The sequence below is a fragment of the Styela clava genome, chromosome 11 (assembly GCF_964204865.1).
Source record: "Styela clava chromosome 11, kaStyClav1.hap1.2, whole genome shotgun sequence".
NCBI classification, from domain to species: domain Eukaryota; kingdom Metazoa; phylum Chordata; class Ascidiacea; order Stolidobranchia; family Styelidae; genus Styela; species Styela clava.
This window is the reverse complement of record NC_135260.1, coordinates 11442606-11460947: the sequence shown is the minus strand read 5'-3', so window position 1 is coordinate 11460947 and position 18342 is coordinate 11442606. Positions and strand designations below refer to the sequence as shown.

At 33.4% G+C, this 18342-nt stretch overlaps 2 protein-coding genes and 1 long non-coding RNA gene across 7 annotated transcripts in view; 1 reads left to right on the top strand and 2 right to left on the bottom strand.

Moving 5' to 3' along the window:
• LOC120347565 (uncharacterized) overlaps nucleotides 1–18342 on the top strand; it is a 212880-nt gene that overhangs the window by 1579 nt on the left and 192959 nt on the right. The gene's annotated exons all lie outside the window — the stretch shown is intronic.
• On the bottom strand, nucleotides 6783–9279 carry LOC144429762 (procollagen C-endopeptidase enhancer 1-like). Its single transcript, XM_078117961.1, has 5 exons — nucleotides 9165–9279; nucleotides 8747–8880; nucleotides 8298–8405; nucleotides 7560–7677; nucleotides 6783–6829 (listed from the first exon to the last, which is right to left on the bottom strand). The coding sequence occupies exons 1-5, from the start codon at nucleotides 9232–9234 to the stop codon at nucleotides 6783–6785; spliced, it is 477 nt and encodes a 158-aa protein (XP_077974087.1). The 5' UTR covers nucleotides 9235–9279.
• Nucleotides 12743–18342, bottom strand: part of LOC120347557 (transmembrane protease serine 9-like) — a 35791-nt gene continuing 30191 nt past the window's right edge. For 2 of the 5 annotated variants that reach the window (XM_078117592.1, XM_078117593.1), the window contains 3 exons: nucleotides 17883–17933; nucleotides 17497–17559; nucleotides 12743–13973 (listed from right to left, as the gene is read on the bottom strand). In XM_078117592.1, coding sequence (XP_077973718.1) covers nucleotides 13804–13973; nucleotides 17497–17559; nucleotides 17883–17933 — 284 coding nt within the window. In that variant the 3' untranslated portion in view covers nucleotides 12743–13803. The remainder of the gene's footprint in view (nucleotides 13974–17496; nucleotides 17560–17882; nucleotides 17934–18342) is intronic. The other 3 variants (XM_039417582.2, XM_039417583.2, XM_078117594.1) reach the window with 2 other exon arrangements.

Genomic DNA, 18342 nt, shown 5'->3' with positions numbered 1-18342 from the left:
AAAGTACTTCTTTTTCTTCTTATATATACATGACGTTTCATTCGGCTTTCAATTTTTATAAATTAACTAATGGTAACAACTTTGAATATTCTAATTTCAAATACCTTTAAAGAGATTTATATTATTGAATATTTGTAGTTAGCATTCCTTTTGATTAAATAGATTTCGTTAAAATTAAAATGCTTTTTAAAAGTAGATTCGAGCGAGTCATACTTTTAATTATTTACAAAGCCGTCATATAGAACGTCATTTAAAATAATAAGCTCGTTAAACAAAAATTGTATCCAAAAGCGTTATTTTTTCAAAAAAGCCCTGAGATGGCATAAACTCAAAAATGCGTTTTTTCTTCCCGACATGGGACAAGCATATATTGACCAACTAGGTCTACAAAATCTTAACAATGCGATAAAGCGAGTATAAGTATTTTAGCTTAGCGAAATACATTAAATTGAAAATATGTTTTAACCGTCCAAAACCAAAATTTTGAAATAAAAATACGCCATCCTTCTGTCATTCTACTTTACCCTTTTCTATAACCTCTTCTTTATTTCAATGTCTTGTCTCATTGTAGATCATATACATGTAAATATTTTTTTGACCTGTATCATGAATTTTAGCATTGTGTATTGTATTTTTCTATATATTTTCAATTTATTAGAGATGCCAAATCTTTAAATTTCCAATTATCTGGAGGGGGAGATAATATAGCTACTAACCCCCAAATGTACCCCATTTCATGTTGAAATCATCAAAACAAAGTTAATTTTTCCCAAAATTCGAACAAAGACTTTCGTAGGAATCAAATTACACCAGTTTTAAGAACATAACATGTTCCACCCAGTCATTATCAAATTAAAATTTATATTCTCAAGATCTTTGGCACTGATTGAAATAACTATATCTACGTTCCCATCCGTACGATGTACATGATTACCCTTATTGAGATAATAGGAGTTTCTGTTCATAACGTGAATCACGAGCTCACGTTTACAGTATTTAATTAGATTTATCATCGACGTATAAATACGACTCGATATCTTTTAATGAAAAAAGGCTAGTGTGGATAAATGTTTTAAGATTTGTATTCTGTGTATCGTGGAATTCTGGAAGTTTTCTAAAGTTTCTTGATTAACGTGGGCATTGAAGCTGAAGGGTGAACGGGTGACTTACGAGTCAGAGACAATCTACAAAATAGCAATATACGGTGACCACTAACACCGCAATGCTTTAAACTAGTGGTTCACAACCTACCATGGCTTGTGAGTCGCTTTCAACAATTGCCGAGAAACCGTCTCTACAAAACGTGCGAAAATCAAATTCGACCAACTTACGAACGTCGGAGAGATTCAAATTGCCTGGAACAACGATTGAAGTAGCAAATTGCTGACAAGCCGAAATATTCAAAAACATTATGAAAAGACAATAATCTCAATTGAAACAGTTGAACTATGGTAACGGACCCTGGAAACGTTAAAATCATGAATATGGACTGTATTGAACATCGATCGAAATGATCTTTTTTAGAACATGATATATGTTCGAGGTGAAAAACCTAATCAAAAAACGAACTGTTGAAAACAATGAACTATATGGACTGTTTTAACCGAATACGGTAAATTACGCGCTCTATTCCGAATAATAGAGAGAGTAATTGTCGCGCGTACCTAATGGATATACAGATCAGGAGCATGTTATCTATAATTTGTTTCATGATTTGCAGGTTTTTCTACTCATTGAGACAGACATTTTTCATTCTTCCACTATTACTAACGTAAAGTTCTTTTTTTTCTTCTTATATATACATGGCGTTTCATTCGGCTTTCAATTTTTATAAATTAATTAATGGTAACAACTTTGAATATTCTAATTTCAAATACCTTTTAAGAGATTTATATTATTGAATATTTGTGGTTAAAATTCCTTTTCGATTAAATAGATTTCGTTAAAATTAAAATGCTTTTTAAAAGTAGATTCGAGCGAGTCATACTTTTAATTATTTACAAAGCCGTCATATAGAACGTCATTCAAAATAATAAGCTCGTTTAACAAAAGTTGTATCCAAAAGCGTTATATTTTCAAAAAAGCCCTGAGATGGCATAAACTTGAAAAATGCGTTTTTTCTTCCCGACATGGGACAAGCATATATTGACCAACTAGGTCTACAAAATCGTAACAATGCGATAAAGCGAGTATAAGTATTTTAGCTTAGCGAAATACATTAAATTGAAAATATGTTTTAACCGTCCAAAACCAAAATTTTGAAATAAAAATACGCCATCCTTCTGTAATTCTACTTTACCCTTTTCTATAACCTCTTCTTTATTTCAATGTCTTGTCTCATTGTAGATCATATACATGTAAATATTTTTTTGACCTATATCATTAATTTTAGCATTGTGTATTGTATTTTTCTATATATTTTCAATTTATTAGAGGTGCCAAATCTTTAAATTTCCAATTATCTGGAGGGGGAGATAATATAGCTACTAACCCCCAAATGTACCCCATTTCATGTTGAAATCATCAAAACAAAGTTATTTTTTTCCAAAATTCGAACAAAGACTTTCGTAGGAATCAAATTACACCAGTTTTAAGAACATAACATGTTCCACCCAGTCATTATCAAATTAAAATTTATATTTTTAAGACCTTTGGCACTGATTGAAATAATTATATCTAAGTTCCCATCCGTACGATGTACATAATTACCCTTATTGACATAATGGGAGTTTCTGTTTATAACGTGAATCACGAGCTCACTTTTACAGTATTTAATTAGATTTATGATCGACGTATAAATACGACTTGATATCTTTCAATGAAAAAAGGCTAGTGTGGATAAAGACACACGATTTTATTTTTGCAACCAATCGCGCTTCCAGACGAAAGATTCCACCATATCAATATTGACATTGCTGGACCTTTAGCACCACCTAACGGATATACTTATATACTTCTCATTGTGGACAAATTTTCTAGATGGGTTGAAGCTATTCCTATTAAAGACATTACAGCTAAAACAGTAGTTAAAACAATTTTTTTGTCCTGGATTTCTAAATATGGCGTACCTGCAATTATCACCAGTGACCGCGGAGGTTGTTTTCAAAGTATTCTATGGCAAGAAGCAATGGAATTTCTCGGTTCTCAACATATATAGATACCTATCTATCACTCAGCCTCAAATGCAGCTGTTGAAAGAGAAATCCGACAATCAAAAGCATCTCTTATGACCCATTTTCGGTATACTGCAGATTGGTATCAAAACTTGGGTTTAGCGCAAGAAAAGATTTTTACTCCCGATTCTCAGGACATTTTCAATTCAAATACCCCAACTACTGAATCTGACTTACTAATACACAGATTTAACGTACCAATATCAACGGATATTGACGACTCTTTACTTTTGACGCAGAACGAGGAATCTAATAGCCATCAACGACAAGGATCGCGATCATTACGTTCAAGGACTCGACACGGGGAAAGACAACCGACCGCTTCAGAGAGACGAATATGTTTACTATTAAGTGCCTCGCAATATGTATGTATCTTTTTGTTTATTCGTCTATTCTGTCATTTAAATCGGTTTTATCAACCCCGACAGTTACAGTTAACCTATGTCACCTCAATAGACCCAAAGCTGAGAAGCCCAATAATTGTACAAATGAGACACCTCCAACCTTTAAGCCAGGGGTCGGCAACCTTTTATCGCTCGCGGGCCAAAATTAAAGGTTGCAAGTCATTGGCGGGCCGCACATATTTAAAAAAGTTAAAAACGGTACTGATGGCCGACAAATCACATTTTTTCACACAGATCCGACGTTAAATTTCAAGCAGGGCTTGAAGACTGATCATTTGAATATTTTCTGCGCCATTAAACCAATTGGACTCAGCATCAACTTTTCTACGTTTTGTTGACATTTGTCTAATTATAATAAAATTATAGGCTCACTAAACGAGAATTATATACTTGCTAGATTATAATATAATTTAGTCTACACGTGTCTCAAAATAAATTCTGTTACGTAATGAATATAATCGTCAAAACAGTTGTTTTGTTACTATAACTCAGTGAAGCGTCGCGGGCGGGACTAAATTGCTCCGCGGGCCGTAGGTTGCCGACCCCTGCTTTAAGCAATGCTCTGTTAATCGTCTAGTTATACAAATATTACCTTGTGTGTCAAAAATCTGCGACTAAATGGTCTAGTTTAGTCCTTATTTTTCTTTGGTTCACATTCGAGTAAACCGACTTCCACCATGATAGAACCACCCACCCCTTTATATTGTAAAGATTAGGTACACACGTTAAAAGCTGATAATATCGGTGATTTAGAACCCACTTCCCCAAATACTTGGTCTACTCAAAATAAAGCAAAAGTTACCAATAGTTGGCCATCCTTTAGACACGGACAAGTGATCAATGCTCATTTGTATCGTATTCAAATTTCGTATGATCCTTTTCATGGAGTAATGATAGGTGCTTCCTTCTATTTCCGCCTGCAACATATTAACTGGTTCATGCACGTTGGGGGAGTCAAACTCTAATTTGGAAACATCACCCCTAAATTGATTTTCCTCAATACCAAACAACTGTTACCCAGACTTATTTTACAATATAATTCTTCTAATCAGATTCACTGCTTAGATTTTCCAAGACTTGGGCAATCCGTCCATAATTGGGGTTCATGTGGCAAGTTGGTTAAAATATGTTTTTTAAGTTTGATACTTTTTGTACCGATAATGGTTTATTATTCGAAACACATAATATTGCACTTAAAGGTTCATCCCTTTTTACTCTTAATTAAATGTCCCTACTTTAATTATGATTACACCATTAAGAATTTTTCAGAATCTTCTCTAGTTGCTTTTGTTCAAGAAAGCACTGGAGGATTTCCGAAGTAATTAACAAATTAACAGCAGATAGTAATTATTTGGTATGCCAAAGCATTCTAACTACTAATATTAAACTCCTGTCTAACAATACCCCGGCAAGATTCTAAGTCAGTTACTAGGTTACTAGGAACAGAGCAGCTATCACCGTAGGTAATATATTGACCGAAATTGAATGCCAACGTATTAACGTAAACGTTCTTAGGAGCCTATTTTAACAGGGTAAATATGCTACCCGACCTTTAGTGCACTTTAATGGTAATAACAATAAAACAGTCATTGCACAAATATTCCCAGACTCTTAACGCTTACGTGGATATTCATTTTTTGAAAATTATACGCAAGGTCGTATATCCATTTTCAAATTGACGGTCGGTTCTACAACTACGTCAATTATACTTTAAATCATGCTGGTATGCATGTAAAATTTGTGAGACCCACATTCAAGCCTTTTATCGTCAATTCTAATCCTATTGATTACACTGAGGCATATAATGAATTACCATGGGGACACTAGGGTTACGACGATATCAATAATACGTTGTTATCAATCAGCCACATTAACCTTATTCGAGAACGAATATTAAGTGAGCAAACCCTACCCAATACAGATAGCACATCAAACACGGATACTGATGCTCACATGAAGGGCAACACAGTTTTGTTAATGCTCTTTCCTTCATTAAGACGTCAATTTTATCAGGTATTTATATGCTCTTATTCCATTTGTCTCTCATTTGGGCCACTATTTGGACAGTTTGTTTCAAAAAACTTTGTCCAAAACTGAGAGATGAGAGACTTTCCACAATACAACGACTTCGGCAATACTTGACTGCTTGCAGAGAACAAATGAACCCTGCTGCCTCTTGTGCAAAACAATAGACAAGATCAAAGGGGTCAAATCTATCAACCTAGACCAAATCTCAATAATAGTTCCAATTCGATCTTATACCCTAGTCTGGCAGACTAGTTGAATAGCAATGTTTATATTGTTACCTATTATACTTTACCATGGTTTTTTTCTAGCGTGTTTTACAATGGATTACTTTGTGCATTTATATCAATGTCTATAACAATAATCTACCTCATGTACAAATACCTCAGGGATGACTATATTTACTCCACCGTTATACAACTTCAGACATTATTCTTTATTTTTAGTTGAATTTCATATAGAGAACAGCTCGTCAGTTCCGCTTCCTCAGTCCAAATTGCACCCTTCAACTTCTCCGAAGTTGCCAGGGGAAGTTATGTAGCCAATTAGTTGTTATGTCACTACAAAACTGCACCAAATTACCCCGATTCGTGAGAAACTTATGAAAAACAGAATTAATTATTCCCGCAATAGCAATTCTCAATTTCTCGTAATCCAATTTCAAATTTTAACAGCCTCTCGGTACCATCTCACGTAAAAATAAATCTCATTTCCAGTAAAATTCTAATAACGTAAATTCGAAATATTCTGGTAAAAACTAATTATCCACTTGAGAACAACTTTTTAAATCTCATAATTGGAGTCGTGACCAGGAACACGATGACTTGACAATAACAAGTTAATGGCTAGTGATAATAGAAAACGCAAAGTTACCCAGAAACCGGATGACGCGTTATGCTTTCATTGTTAATGTAAAAATCTGTTTCTTAATGATATTCTAATTACCGTGTAGAACCCCATATATTCTGATATGTTTTTAATGTTAGTCAGATAAGATTTGATTTAATTGTGTGTGCATTGTATTCTGTGTATATTGTCGGAATTTCCATAAACTCAGAAGGTGTTCAATCGTCTATTCACTACGGTCGAAGGCTATCGACAGATAGACAGTTTAGATTAACGAACGTAAGTAAAACTTTCGTCAGTCAATGCTAGGGTCATAATCCGCAAACTAGGGCAGTCAACAAACAATATTTGTGTAGTGATAACAAATCACTATATTTCTACCTAAAAGAACAAATTAAAAGCTTCATTTTTACAAATAAGAATTGATTGAATTACTGTACAGTTGTATCTTTTATATACTGTACCGGTATATAGTTTATTATAGTACGAGGAAGCAAAACTCAAATACGCGGACACGAACTGAGAATGCTGTCCCAGAGACTACAGTCTGTCTACAGTACAGTACAGTCTAAACATGCAGTGTTGGTTGGGCTTGTGATCAACTGAATCAATCAAGCGAAAAATTGATCTAGAGAGTATATAGGTAAAACAGTGAAACATACCCATTCTCAACTAATTAAAATGTCAAAGCGATTCTCCTAGATTCTCCTATTAGTTTATTAACGAGAAGGCGATTGTGTGATAATAATGAAAACAACAGTATGAACAGTAACAATTTAGCACGAATATTTATAAGCCCACTTTTATAACGGTAATTCTGTTGGTTTAATTGTAGTTGGCGTAATTGATCCCGATTGTAAATTCATATTTTTTTCACAAAGCAAGCTACTCACGAACATAACCAGCGTTAAAAGCAAGTATTTTAACGACAGATAATTCTTCTCGGTTGAACTGAATTTCTCATTGTCTAAGATAGTGGTCTGTCTAATTAGCTGAACTTCATTATGTAATTCTATAATGTAGAATACCTCTTGCCTCGTTAAACCTTGATACATTTTAAGATCGCGAACCAACTTCAAACCCACTATCACAGAAAACAATACAAACTTACCAACGGTTTTGTAGTCTAAAGAGAATCCTGCTCCCGAGCCCGATACATCCGGAGTAAATTCAACTAATATTTCATTACTTTTCAAAACAATCAGACTTGCTTGTTTTGTGCAAATCGTCTTCAAAATAATTTAAAAAAGTTTTTTGATGACAAGCTCTGTAAGCAATATATAATAAACAATGCCGCATAAAATGCCTGGTACTATTTGCATATGTATTTATTTTCATAAATATAGCTGTTATTTGAATAGTGGTTTATTATTTATTTTTCGGAGATACTCTTTAGTATACAGAAAAACATACCAATAAAACTAATACATTTGAAAAATGTAAAAGTATCTTTCTGCTGGGCTAGAGACACGTCTGGAGTGCTGAGCAAGATATATCTCCAGTATCGCTCAGGCCATTTTAAAAATGCTCGATCGTTAACCGCGAAGTCTGTGCTAAAAGAATTGAAGACTAGGAGTATTTCATCCCGCTCTAAATAATATCTGAAACGATTCGATGTTGCGTTGGATAAGAATTAATGACTGAGTTTCTTTCTCATCGTAGTCATATGCCAGTTCAAATAAAGCTTTACTTTGAAAATCATGCCCACGCATTGCCACCGTAACAGTTGACAACGGGTCATTTCCATAATTACTTTTGCTAAATAATGTGATCTTTCATATTCCTCTACAGTCTACTAATATTTTAGTCCGCCATTACGTTGTCACCGGAAAACAAAAATGCAACTTACGCTGGAATCTGCAGTTGTTCCTTTGTATATTCTTAGTGCATCATATGGACATCTTCCACCAGTACCTGATTCGATGTCTAAATTTGTGACGAACTCAACAACAATGTACTGAAAATAGGATAAAAAATGAATAAAACTCGTAAATTTGCATTTTCAGACAAGGTACATAGCAAAGTGTCTCCGCAATGACCGCCGATGCACTTTCAGACAAGGTACATAGCAAAGTGTCTCCGCTATGACCATCGATGGCTAAACTTGTGTCGAACTCAACAACAATGTACTGAAAATAGGGTAAAAAATGAATAGAACTTGTAAATTTGCATTTTCAGACAAGGTACATAGCATAGTGTCTCCGCAATGAACGTCGTTCGGATTCATAGCCCCAATAACTTTTTTTTTTCATAGAGTCAAGAGTTATCCAATGTGTCCCTAATAAATACTCAACGTACTTTTCCATCAGTAACCATCAATTTCCACGAATATTTCAATAAATTCTGATAATTGGTTGAAAAACCAGATGAAGTTATCGTTCCTTGATTCTTGGTTAACGTTTCTTCTTGCAAACTTGGAATACCGAGCATATCTGTGTAGATAAAATCAATATAATATAATGTAGCGCAGTGTAGATTTTGACTCCAACCTTTGAATACAAAATTATTGACATTGTTGGCAAACCTGATACCATCCTAACCGCAATTTTGCACCCAGGTCCGAATTTCGAGGTATACTGGATATCTTGATTCCCCAAAATTTCTATTTTTCTCATTATCGTCATGTGAGAAAAGTATGCATGCCTATGAGAAGTAGTACTTTGAATTTTCGTTCAAGTTTGGGATAATTTTAAATCTAATTTAGAATTATTCCCACCGATTGAAGTCCAGTTAAACGAGAACCCTGCTCCTTCAATGTTTTCATCGCTGACAAAATTAACTCTCATCGTATTTGTGTCCGTAATAAAACTGTTGGGGGTGATGTCAGATCCACACATATGAAAAAGTAAGTCCAATAGCTTTGTTATACCGAGTCCCAAAGCTAATTTCAATTGAAAACCATGATTTCATTTAATTCAGTTTGTATTTGTAGTCTAATCAAACCGGGGTCAAATAGTTCAAGGGTTCAAAATGTCAAGTCGAGTAATTTGGTATTTAAGACCCAATCTGATTCAGTTTAGATTGTCAAGTCAGAGGAATAAAATATTTTTCAAAAAAGAATTTGCACCGTACATGGCTCACTGAGTGTTGAATTCATCTGTTCTATAAGTGTGATGAATTACCAATTTGTACAAAACGTTACAGGGGTCGTAATCCATCATGTGCAATAATTCGAGTCTGGTTCTAATAACAACATAAGATAGGCTTGACACAAAAATATTATTTAACCTTAAGAGGTCGAACAGCATAGGTAGAAATTCCATATTAAATCATACATTCCGAGTCGACAATAAATTGAACTTACTTTCATTGTAGTGCTCTCATATTCAATCAACAGATAATCTTGACAAACTCCACTTCGGATTTCAATTGAAAATAATAGAAAAAACTTCACAGCAATTCTCTGCGAAAACGAGTTTATAAGAAAATTAAAAGTCTCATAAATCCAAGTTTCAAAAGTTCGGTTGGTGAGATTTCAATATCAATAATAATGTGGTATTTTTTGACTAAGTGATTCCAGATACAAATGTTGTTGTAAGATGAGCATGAACATGTAATTCTATCAATTGTAAACTGTTTTTCAGCCTGTCCCTATTCACGCTGGCTGGGATTTCACGAAGAAACCAGTAACACGCGGTCATACCGTCGTTGGAGCACTAACTAGATAATGCAGCACCAATAACAAACACCCCTTGATAAACAGTATACCCAATGGTCAATGCGTACGTTGTCAGTAGCCCGATACCGTCTGCAAATTGTCAAGCCCCTAATAATTACATGACAACAACTAAACAAAAAATTACCGTGTTGTTTGGTGTCTCAATTATCCAGATGCAGTTTTCTGAATCGAAGTAAGCTTGTGGATAATCAGTGGACTGTATTGTACCAGAAGAAGCGTCGTTGATCGTTATTCCACCCAAGCATGGTTCTAAATTACAGTAATTACGTATCAAACAATCAAACTATTATTCAAATAGACAATGTCAAATTTTTATTAGATAAAAACTTACAACGTAAATTTCATTGTTAGTTGCTATAAGGTCTGCTGTGTTGTATTTATATTTTAACTATATGAACTTTTCTTTTGTTACTGTGTTCCAACAAACTAAAACCAATGAGTAGTAAACACAATAGTAGAGAATATCGTAATTGCATATTGAAGAAGTACAAAAATTCTGTAGTGAACAACAAATGAGAAAATGTTGTTTGAAGTAGGCTTGCTATTCCCGACTGAAATTGTAGTCATTTGCAGGTCATGTGTATACTGGTAAAGAACAAAAATCTGTAACCAATAAAATTTATTATTATCGAACCGAATTTTGAATTAACATTATCACGCCGAAGACTGTAGATAGATTGATCGAAGTTTTCAACCAGATAAAAAATATTGCAAGTTTAGCTTGTTAGTTCTGTTCCTATATTCACCAGCATAATGCTATCGCCTATTGCCTGCGGATTTTTTAACTCATTAGAGCTCCGAGCTTGCCAAAATTGCAAGGTTCGATGGTCTACTGCACGATAACTACGCACTTTGTATAAAAGAATTAAAGTTGTTGTGAATCCATGCTATCACGTTGCCTTCAAAAATGCCATCTCATTTACCTCGCTTCAACTGCACAGGAAGCGAAGAGCCTAGGTGATCATGTGCGCAATCATGTGTGCAAAGATAGCTGGACACGTTCCCGGTGGGCGATGTCATCCTTCTACAATTATTGCCTATACAGTACGGCACGGCAAGAACCTTCTAAATAGATCCATACCCAACCCCGGAAAAAGTTTTTGCCATATGATCGATTCGTCCCATCTGCTATCTTTACCAAGAATGAAACTGAAATTATTTTATCTATATTTTTTTATTATGGTTTTGATAAAAGTGTCCAAAGTCATAAAATTTGTTTGACGTACCAGTATGTGTACTGGCAATCTCTTCTATCTTGAAAACGAATCGATATATGAAATTAACTAGGTAGTAGAATTTACGTCGTTGTCTTTCATATTGTGAATATTAAATAATTTTTATTTTAAATTTAATTAAAAACCAAATTCATTGAGAATATACTACTATGCATGTCATACTGTTCAAATTATGATTAGAATTATATTTTTAGATATATTATTCAGGTGATCAAAATCGAATATGCAATAATTCCAAGGTAAAATCTCTGGCGGGCGCAGGCGCTATTAATTCTTTTCCGAACTGCATAGCATACACAAGACAGATGAAAAAACTATTGATGATTATGAACCAAACAAAACTTCCATAATACATATGATCAAAATCTAACATGCGATGAAGCGGGTCAAATAGCTTCGAATAGCATATTATATTCGGAGTCATTCAATATCATTCGATATGTGAACCCAATTTGCACCCTCCTGTGGTGAGCCTATAAAAAATTACACTCCGTTCTTAAATATGAGCAAAGCAAGATATTTCTGTTTATAAATATTTTGTTTAGCTATCCCAAACTTGTCATTTTAGTAAAACGTGATTGTTATTTCAAATTAACAAAAAGTTAGCTACAATTACATTTATTTACAAGAGCTTCGAATGTATAGATTTTCCCTCGATCATTTTTGTTCAATAGCCTACTGAACTCGGACAGATATAAGTATAGGCTTAGTTAGATTATCCCTCCTATTATTAAAAAGGAATATTGCATAAATTCAGCATATTGTTCTATAAAATAGAAACAAAAGTTGCATATATGTGATGGAACATAAGTTCTATGATATTAGTCAAATAATAAATATCACACCAAGTGGTTGAACCCGTCACGGATCACCGCTTGAAGATGTCGAGTTTGTTCTGGTAACGTGACGGCATTTCGCGCCTTTAGTTTTAAGACAGTTGCAAATTCTGAACGATTGCGTGTCTGTCGATGGGCATGATTAAGACTATGCTACAAAATTGTACGGAAATTTCAGCTTCAATCAAATGAACTCTTCCCATTTGCGGGTTGAAAGTTGAATATGTGATTAACAGCGTAGTTTCAGTGTAACTGTCTAACTGTAGCCTACTGTCGAACCTGCACACCAGTGGATCATGCAAAAAATGACAAAACGTAAGTATGTGCTTGTACCACTACCACTATTATAACAAAATTAAGTGTGTTGTTCAGTGTTCACGGTGAATTTAGGATTTCCCCTCAGTGTAAAATACCTCAGTAACTGTCTGATAATATTAGCAGTCTTGCAGTCGCAGTACCCACTTTGCAGCAGCTCAACTAGCGACGGTCTGGATACAGCTACATAGGAAATATATTTGTGAACGGTGATTAATTTAGCCTATTTGGTTTAAAAAGAAGCACACAGATATGAAAAGACTTTATTGTTCCTCGAAAAGGCAGGAAAATCGTTTACTCTAATTTGTTACGAAATCAATACTCAGATTTTAGACACATAAACACAAGTAGATATATAGATTTATGAAAAATTTATGTTCAGTTAAAATGATATGGCAATGTAAATAAATCAATGATGAAGATGATATTTAAATTAAATTAGAAATTGCAACAATGTTATGAGCTATGCTACTGCTATTTCATTTTATAGCATTTGATATTTAGGTATTGATAGACAAAGATGTTTTTCATATGGGCGACGGCACTTGAATAAATTCACCAACAATTACAGACTGCCCAAATGCTTTGAATAGGTTACCAAATAATATATTTGATGTTCATATATGACCAGTTGACCATCAATACAAATTTTGCGTTTTCGATAAATTTCTAAAATTCGTATATATATATATACCATACAAAAATAGACATTACAAAACATAAATTGAAACACAAAAATAAGTGCGTTAGTATTGAAGAATTCATAATGCAGTATACTTAATACTAAATAAAGTAAAATATAATTGAACCAATAAAACACACACCAAGCTAACCCGTGAAATGTTTGATTTAAGAATATTACCTCTAGGGCAGATGCAAATACATGCAAAAAAGTATGACTGAGCTAATGTTAAAAATAAAAATACGAAATTGACATTTCCATTTTTTTTTACACACAAGGCTTTGAATAGGATTCAAATAAATTTTTCCGAAATCGGAATATCCACGTACTTTCCAGTTTGTTACATAGTATGCGAGTTGAGCGGATTGAAGAGAACATTTACAATTGCTGAGTCTGATTTGAAGTGCTGAAGTGTTACCATTATCACTATGTATTAAACAAGAACAATGATACAAAATGTTTACACAGAATATACTGTTAATATGATTTATTGATTATTGCCTAATGCTAAAAATATTTAAGGAAATAAAATCGGTCGCTCGACTACTTCTAGAAGGCCAACGTCATATTTTCAAATATTCAATAATTGTTAATATTGTTTTCATCACTCAAGTAACGTGACAGTTTGTGAAAATTTCAAAAATTAGTCCGACAAAAGTTACAAAAAAATAAAAACAATACGATAATGGCATCAGTGCAAATGAAGAACTTGTCGTTGACAATGACGATCCTTTTGTTGAAGATGGTGTCGCTGTTATATTTGAATGAAACATTGACGCTAAAAAAAAACGCACCATTACATAACATGAACTAAAAAAGGTAAGAGGGTCACTCAGAAACTATTACTGTAGAATGCTGAAGGATTTTGTTGTGAATTCCTCGAGCTCCATATTTGAAACATATTGTATGATTTACTCTGAAGAAAATTGGCAAACCTACAAGAATACTAGACACTCTAAAAGCAAGTCTCAAATTCACAGTCGTTTTCTGCAGATGAGATCTGGTGATAAAAACTTTGTTTCGAAAAATAGTTCTGCTACGGAAAAGTGTACAGGGTTGTTGCAATATAGTAGGCCTATAATAAATTTAATTTTCCTACATTTTATTAATCTATCAGTTTTTCAAAACTAGTGCTGTTGACTATTGCATGTAACCATGATAGCTTGGCATTAAAAATGTTTCTGTTTTTCTGTAATTTATTTTTGTTTAATTATTCCCTGCAATATTTATTGTTCAAAGTTGATAGTGATGTCGTTAAAATGATTATAGCGGTGTTGATTCGCATTTAAGTAGAAATAGATGAATCTGAACATGGCTGATTGAAGTACTGAAGCTACATTTTTCCCATTTGGATACGTATATGACGGTAATAGTAATATCCTTCCACATCTATTTATTTTACACATGTTTGTTTGGTTACAGTGTACAGCCAAAATATCACAACAACTCAAGAGTTGACAGAACACAACTACAATAAAAGTAAGGTAAATATAAGGTAAAACTACTGTAATACACATAAAATTAAGAAACGTCGACAGAAACACTGATGACAAATTTGCCAATCTAACTACATGTGAATTCATATAGACTATGTCACTAATTAGCTCAGAACGTAATGTTATAGGATTTACTCTTATCGACGTAGTCGCACATATTTCTCTTGGTGCAGTGTAATAACCGACCCAAATCAGAGGTAATAGCAATATACAAAGCAAATATGGTTGTTCAGTCGTTATTGACGTTTGTGTTTTTGTATTGAGTATTGATTTGTGACTGTAAAGAAAGTCTGTAAAACATACTGTAATAACATATACAAAGTATATTCAGCATTAGGTATAGGTATCATTATCATAAAATTGTCGATGTATTCCGATGTAATGCTCAATGTGATAATAGCAGAGGAGTGAATATAAAATGTGCATGCAATTTCTTGACAAATTATCCACCGAAAATACATAATTTAAACTTACAACAACAAAACACAATCTACCCCAAAGTACAAACAAGATATTTTGTGTTCATATATCAGAATAAAACTTCGAAAAATTTAGAGTGAAGTATTGTAAAAGTATACAAAATGTCAATAAACCATATACCAAGCACAAAATGGTTTGACATGACAATGCCCTCTTATACCGCACAAGATGTTTACATTCTTATTATCTGGAACAAGGGTTTTCAAATCAGGCGGAGTGGTACCAAATTTAAACATTCCTTACTTAGAGGCTCAAGGAACGCCCGTGCTATGGTTTACCTGTATTTTAATATTTGAAAAACTAGGAGTATATACAAAAGCACAAACCATACCAGCAAAACAAAATGACGTTGAAAGTGCAGCAAGTTTTGTAATAGTGGCAAATATTTTTACTAAGCATATTAATTGGTGATTATATTAAGGATGATTTTGTACTGCGGCAGTCTACGAAGTCAAAATGATACCATCAGCAATGCTATGTCTAATCAGATGCTCGCATGCGTACATAATATCTCATAAATAAATAGAAAAATATTACACAGAAAAGTTTTTCAAAACTAATTCCTATTATATAGAACAGCGTTTTTCAAACTGTGTTCCGCGGTACACTAGTGTTCCGCGAGCGTCTTCCGTAGAAAATAAATCAAAAATACGTCCAAAGGGGTCGCCAACGCGATCTATTACTTATACAAAGCGAATACACGTATAATGAAAAAATTGACTGGTACTGAGCCGCATGCTACTGTAAATCATTTCCCAACTAGTGCAAAATTTTGTATATGGATTCTACACATCATCAGTCACTAATTATAATTATCTACAAAAAGCACTTTTCAAACATAATATTTGTCAGTGTGAAACAGATATTTTCTCCTTTATTCAAAACACACAAAAAAATGCTAACTGAAGCACAAAAACAAAATAGTCACACCATGCCCCCATCAATATAACAATCAGTAGAGTTAAATGTTTCTGAATCCAATGCTGTTAATGAGGTAAAATCGAATTCTGTGGGAATGTTGAATCAAACATATTATTTTAAGGGGAAATTTTTATATATTGATATGTTCACTCCAGTATTTTAAGAATTATCCAACTAATTGAATGAAAGTATTGATAAAATTGTTGGAGATGACAAAACTATTCATAATTATCAAAAAAAATATAATGTATAGATGTAATCAAATTTACGTGATTTTGTAATAAGTATTAAACAAACCGCAAAACAAAAATCCACAATTACTAACAATCAGGCAACAATTAATAATCACCAGTAAAGTTATTTTCCCCTGAACCCGATGTTTGCCAAGAAGTTGCGTCGTATTTACTAGAAACTGTTGAACGAAAATAATTCTTGAAACACACTTTAACAAATGAAAAAATGTCCAGATTCAAAAATGACAAGAGAGCAACGCTCAAATATATGGACACGTGGACTAGAGCAAAGCAGGGTTTACCTTTGACGTTACCGGTACCGTACCTTCAAAAAGTTCCGGGTTTTCAGTCGCAAGAATTTTCACAGTCAGCCGTCACGCTTGGCGGATTAAAAACCGTGTTCCCATAATTAAAAATTAATACAGCGCAATTTTGGATGAAATATTAGATCTCATAAGATTCATAGAAAATTCAGGAATAAATGAAAGTAATAGCCTTCTGGCAAAAAAATCAATCTTGAACCACTGAAAATTCCAAAGCAATTGGTCCAGTATTTGAAGAGAAAAGCGATTTTTCAATGATAATGACGAAAGAAAATAACAATAACAACAAAATTTTGAAACGATCGTTATGGCCACTAAACGTGTCCAATTATAAAAGACTTTTGCAATATCTTTGAAGCGCGATAACAGTGAACAGTCATGCTCGTATCAACAGATAACTAACGGATTATCAAAGAAGGTGAGTTTCTTTGCAATCAAATATTTTCTCCTTTGAAACACTAAAAAATACTTTGATCGATCGGTAGAAGCACGTCAAATTCAGTGATTTATGCCTGATATTACCAAATCACATAAAACTGAAAAATTACACCGCATGCTATCAAATCATTTCAAATACTGTACTAAACTGCGTTTTCTTTGCAAAGTGATGCAAAATTTTGCGTATTTATCATACATGCTGCACATCATCAGACACTAATTATAACAACAAGCAGTTTATAAACATGATATTTGTAATGTGTTGACATATATTTTTCTCCTTCCTCGAAACACGAGAAAAAATACATTGGTCGATCGACAGAATCACGTCAAATTCAGTGGTTTATGCTTAATACTACCCGAAGCACAAAAACCAAAAATTCACACCATGCAACCATCAATATAACTACCAGTAGAGTTGAATGTTTTCGAAGCCGATGCTGTCCATGGGGTAGAATAGAATTCTGTGGGAACTGTTGAATCAAAACTATTATTTTAAGGGGGATTTTTTAGGATTGAGCAGAATTATCCTGTTTGTAAACGACATATATAGTAGCTAACAAATTTGCATTTAACTAACATTTAATATATATATATGGAAATATTTGTTCACTCCAGTATTTTAAGAATTATTCAAGTAACTGAAAAAGACTTAGTAAAACGCTTTATTGAAATGGTTTTTAAGCATAAATATTGTATAAATGTAATTATATCTGACGATTTCGTAATAAGTACTGAACAAACCACAACACCAAAATCCACAATTACTAACAATCATGCAACAAATAATAATCACCTTCTCCTGAACCCGATGTTGGCCAAGAAGTTGCATCGTATTTACTAGAAACTGTTAAATGGAAATACCTTTGGAATCACACTTCAACAAATAATTACATGTCTTTCCAGATTCAAAAATGATTTTGTTAAATTCTGTTTCTTAAACACAGTATTCTACAGACTTTTGCAATATCCTCGAAGCGCGGGAATGGTAAATTATCATGCGCGTATCAACATTTAAAGGATTATCCAAGAAGGTGCTCTGTTGCAGTCAAATCCAGAAGCATTTAACAAATATTTAAATTATTAATTAAATGTCTTAATTTAGTTTAGATTTTTTTTCTACAGTAAAATATAAAATATTTCAGTGTATATTCACGAAACAAAATCAGAATAATTATGACTATTTCCACTTTTTGCTCTCGTTGTTAATAACAGTCGAACTAAATTTAGATAAGTGGATAAAACAGGTTTGTAAA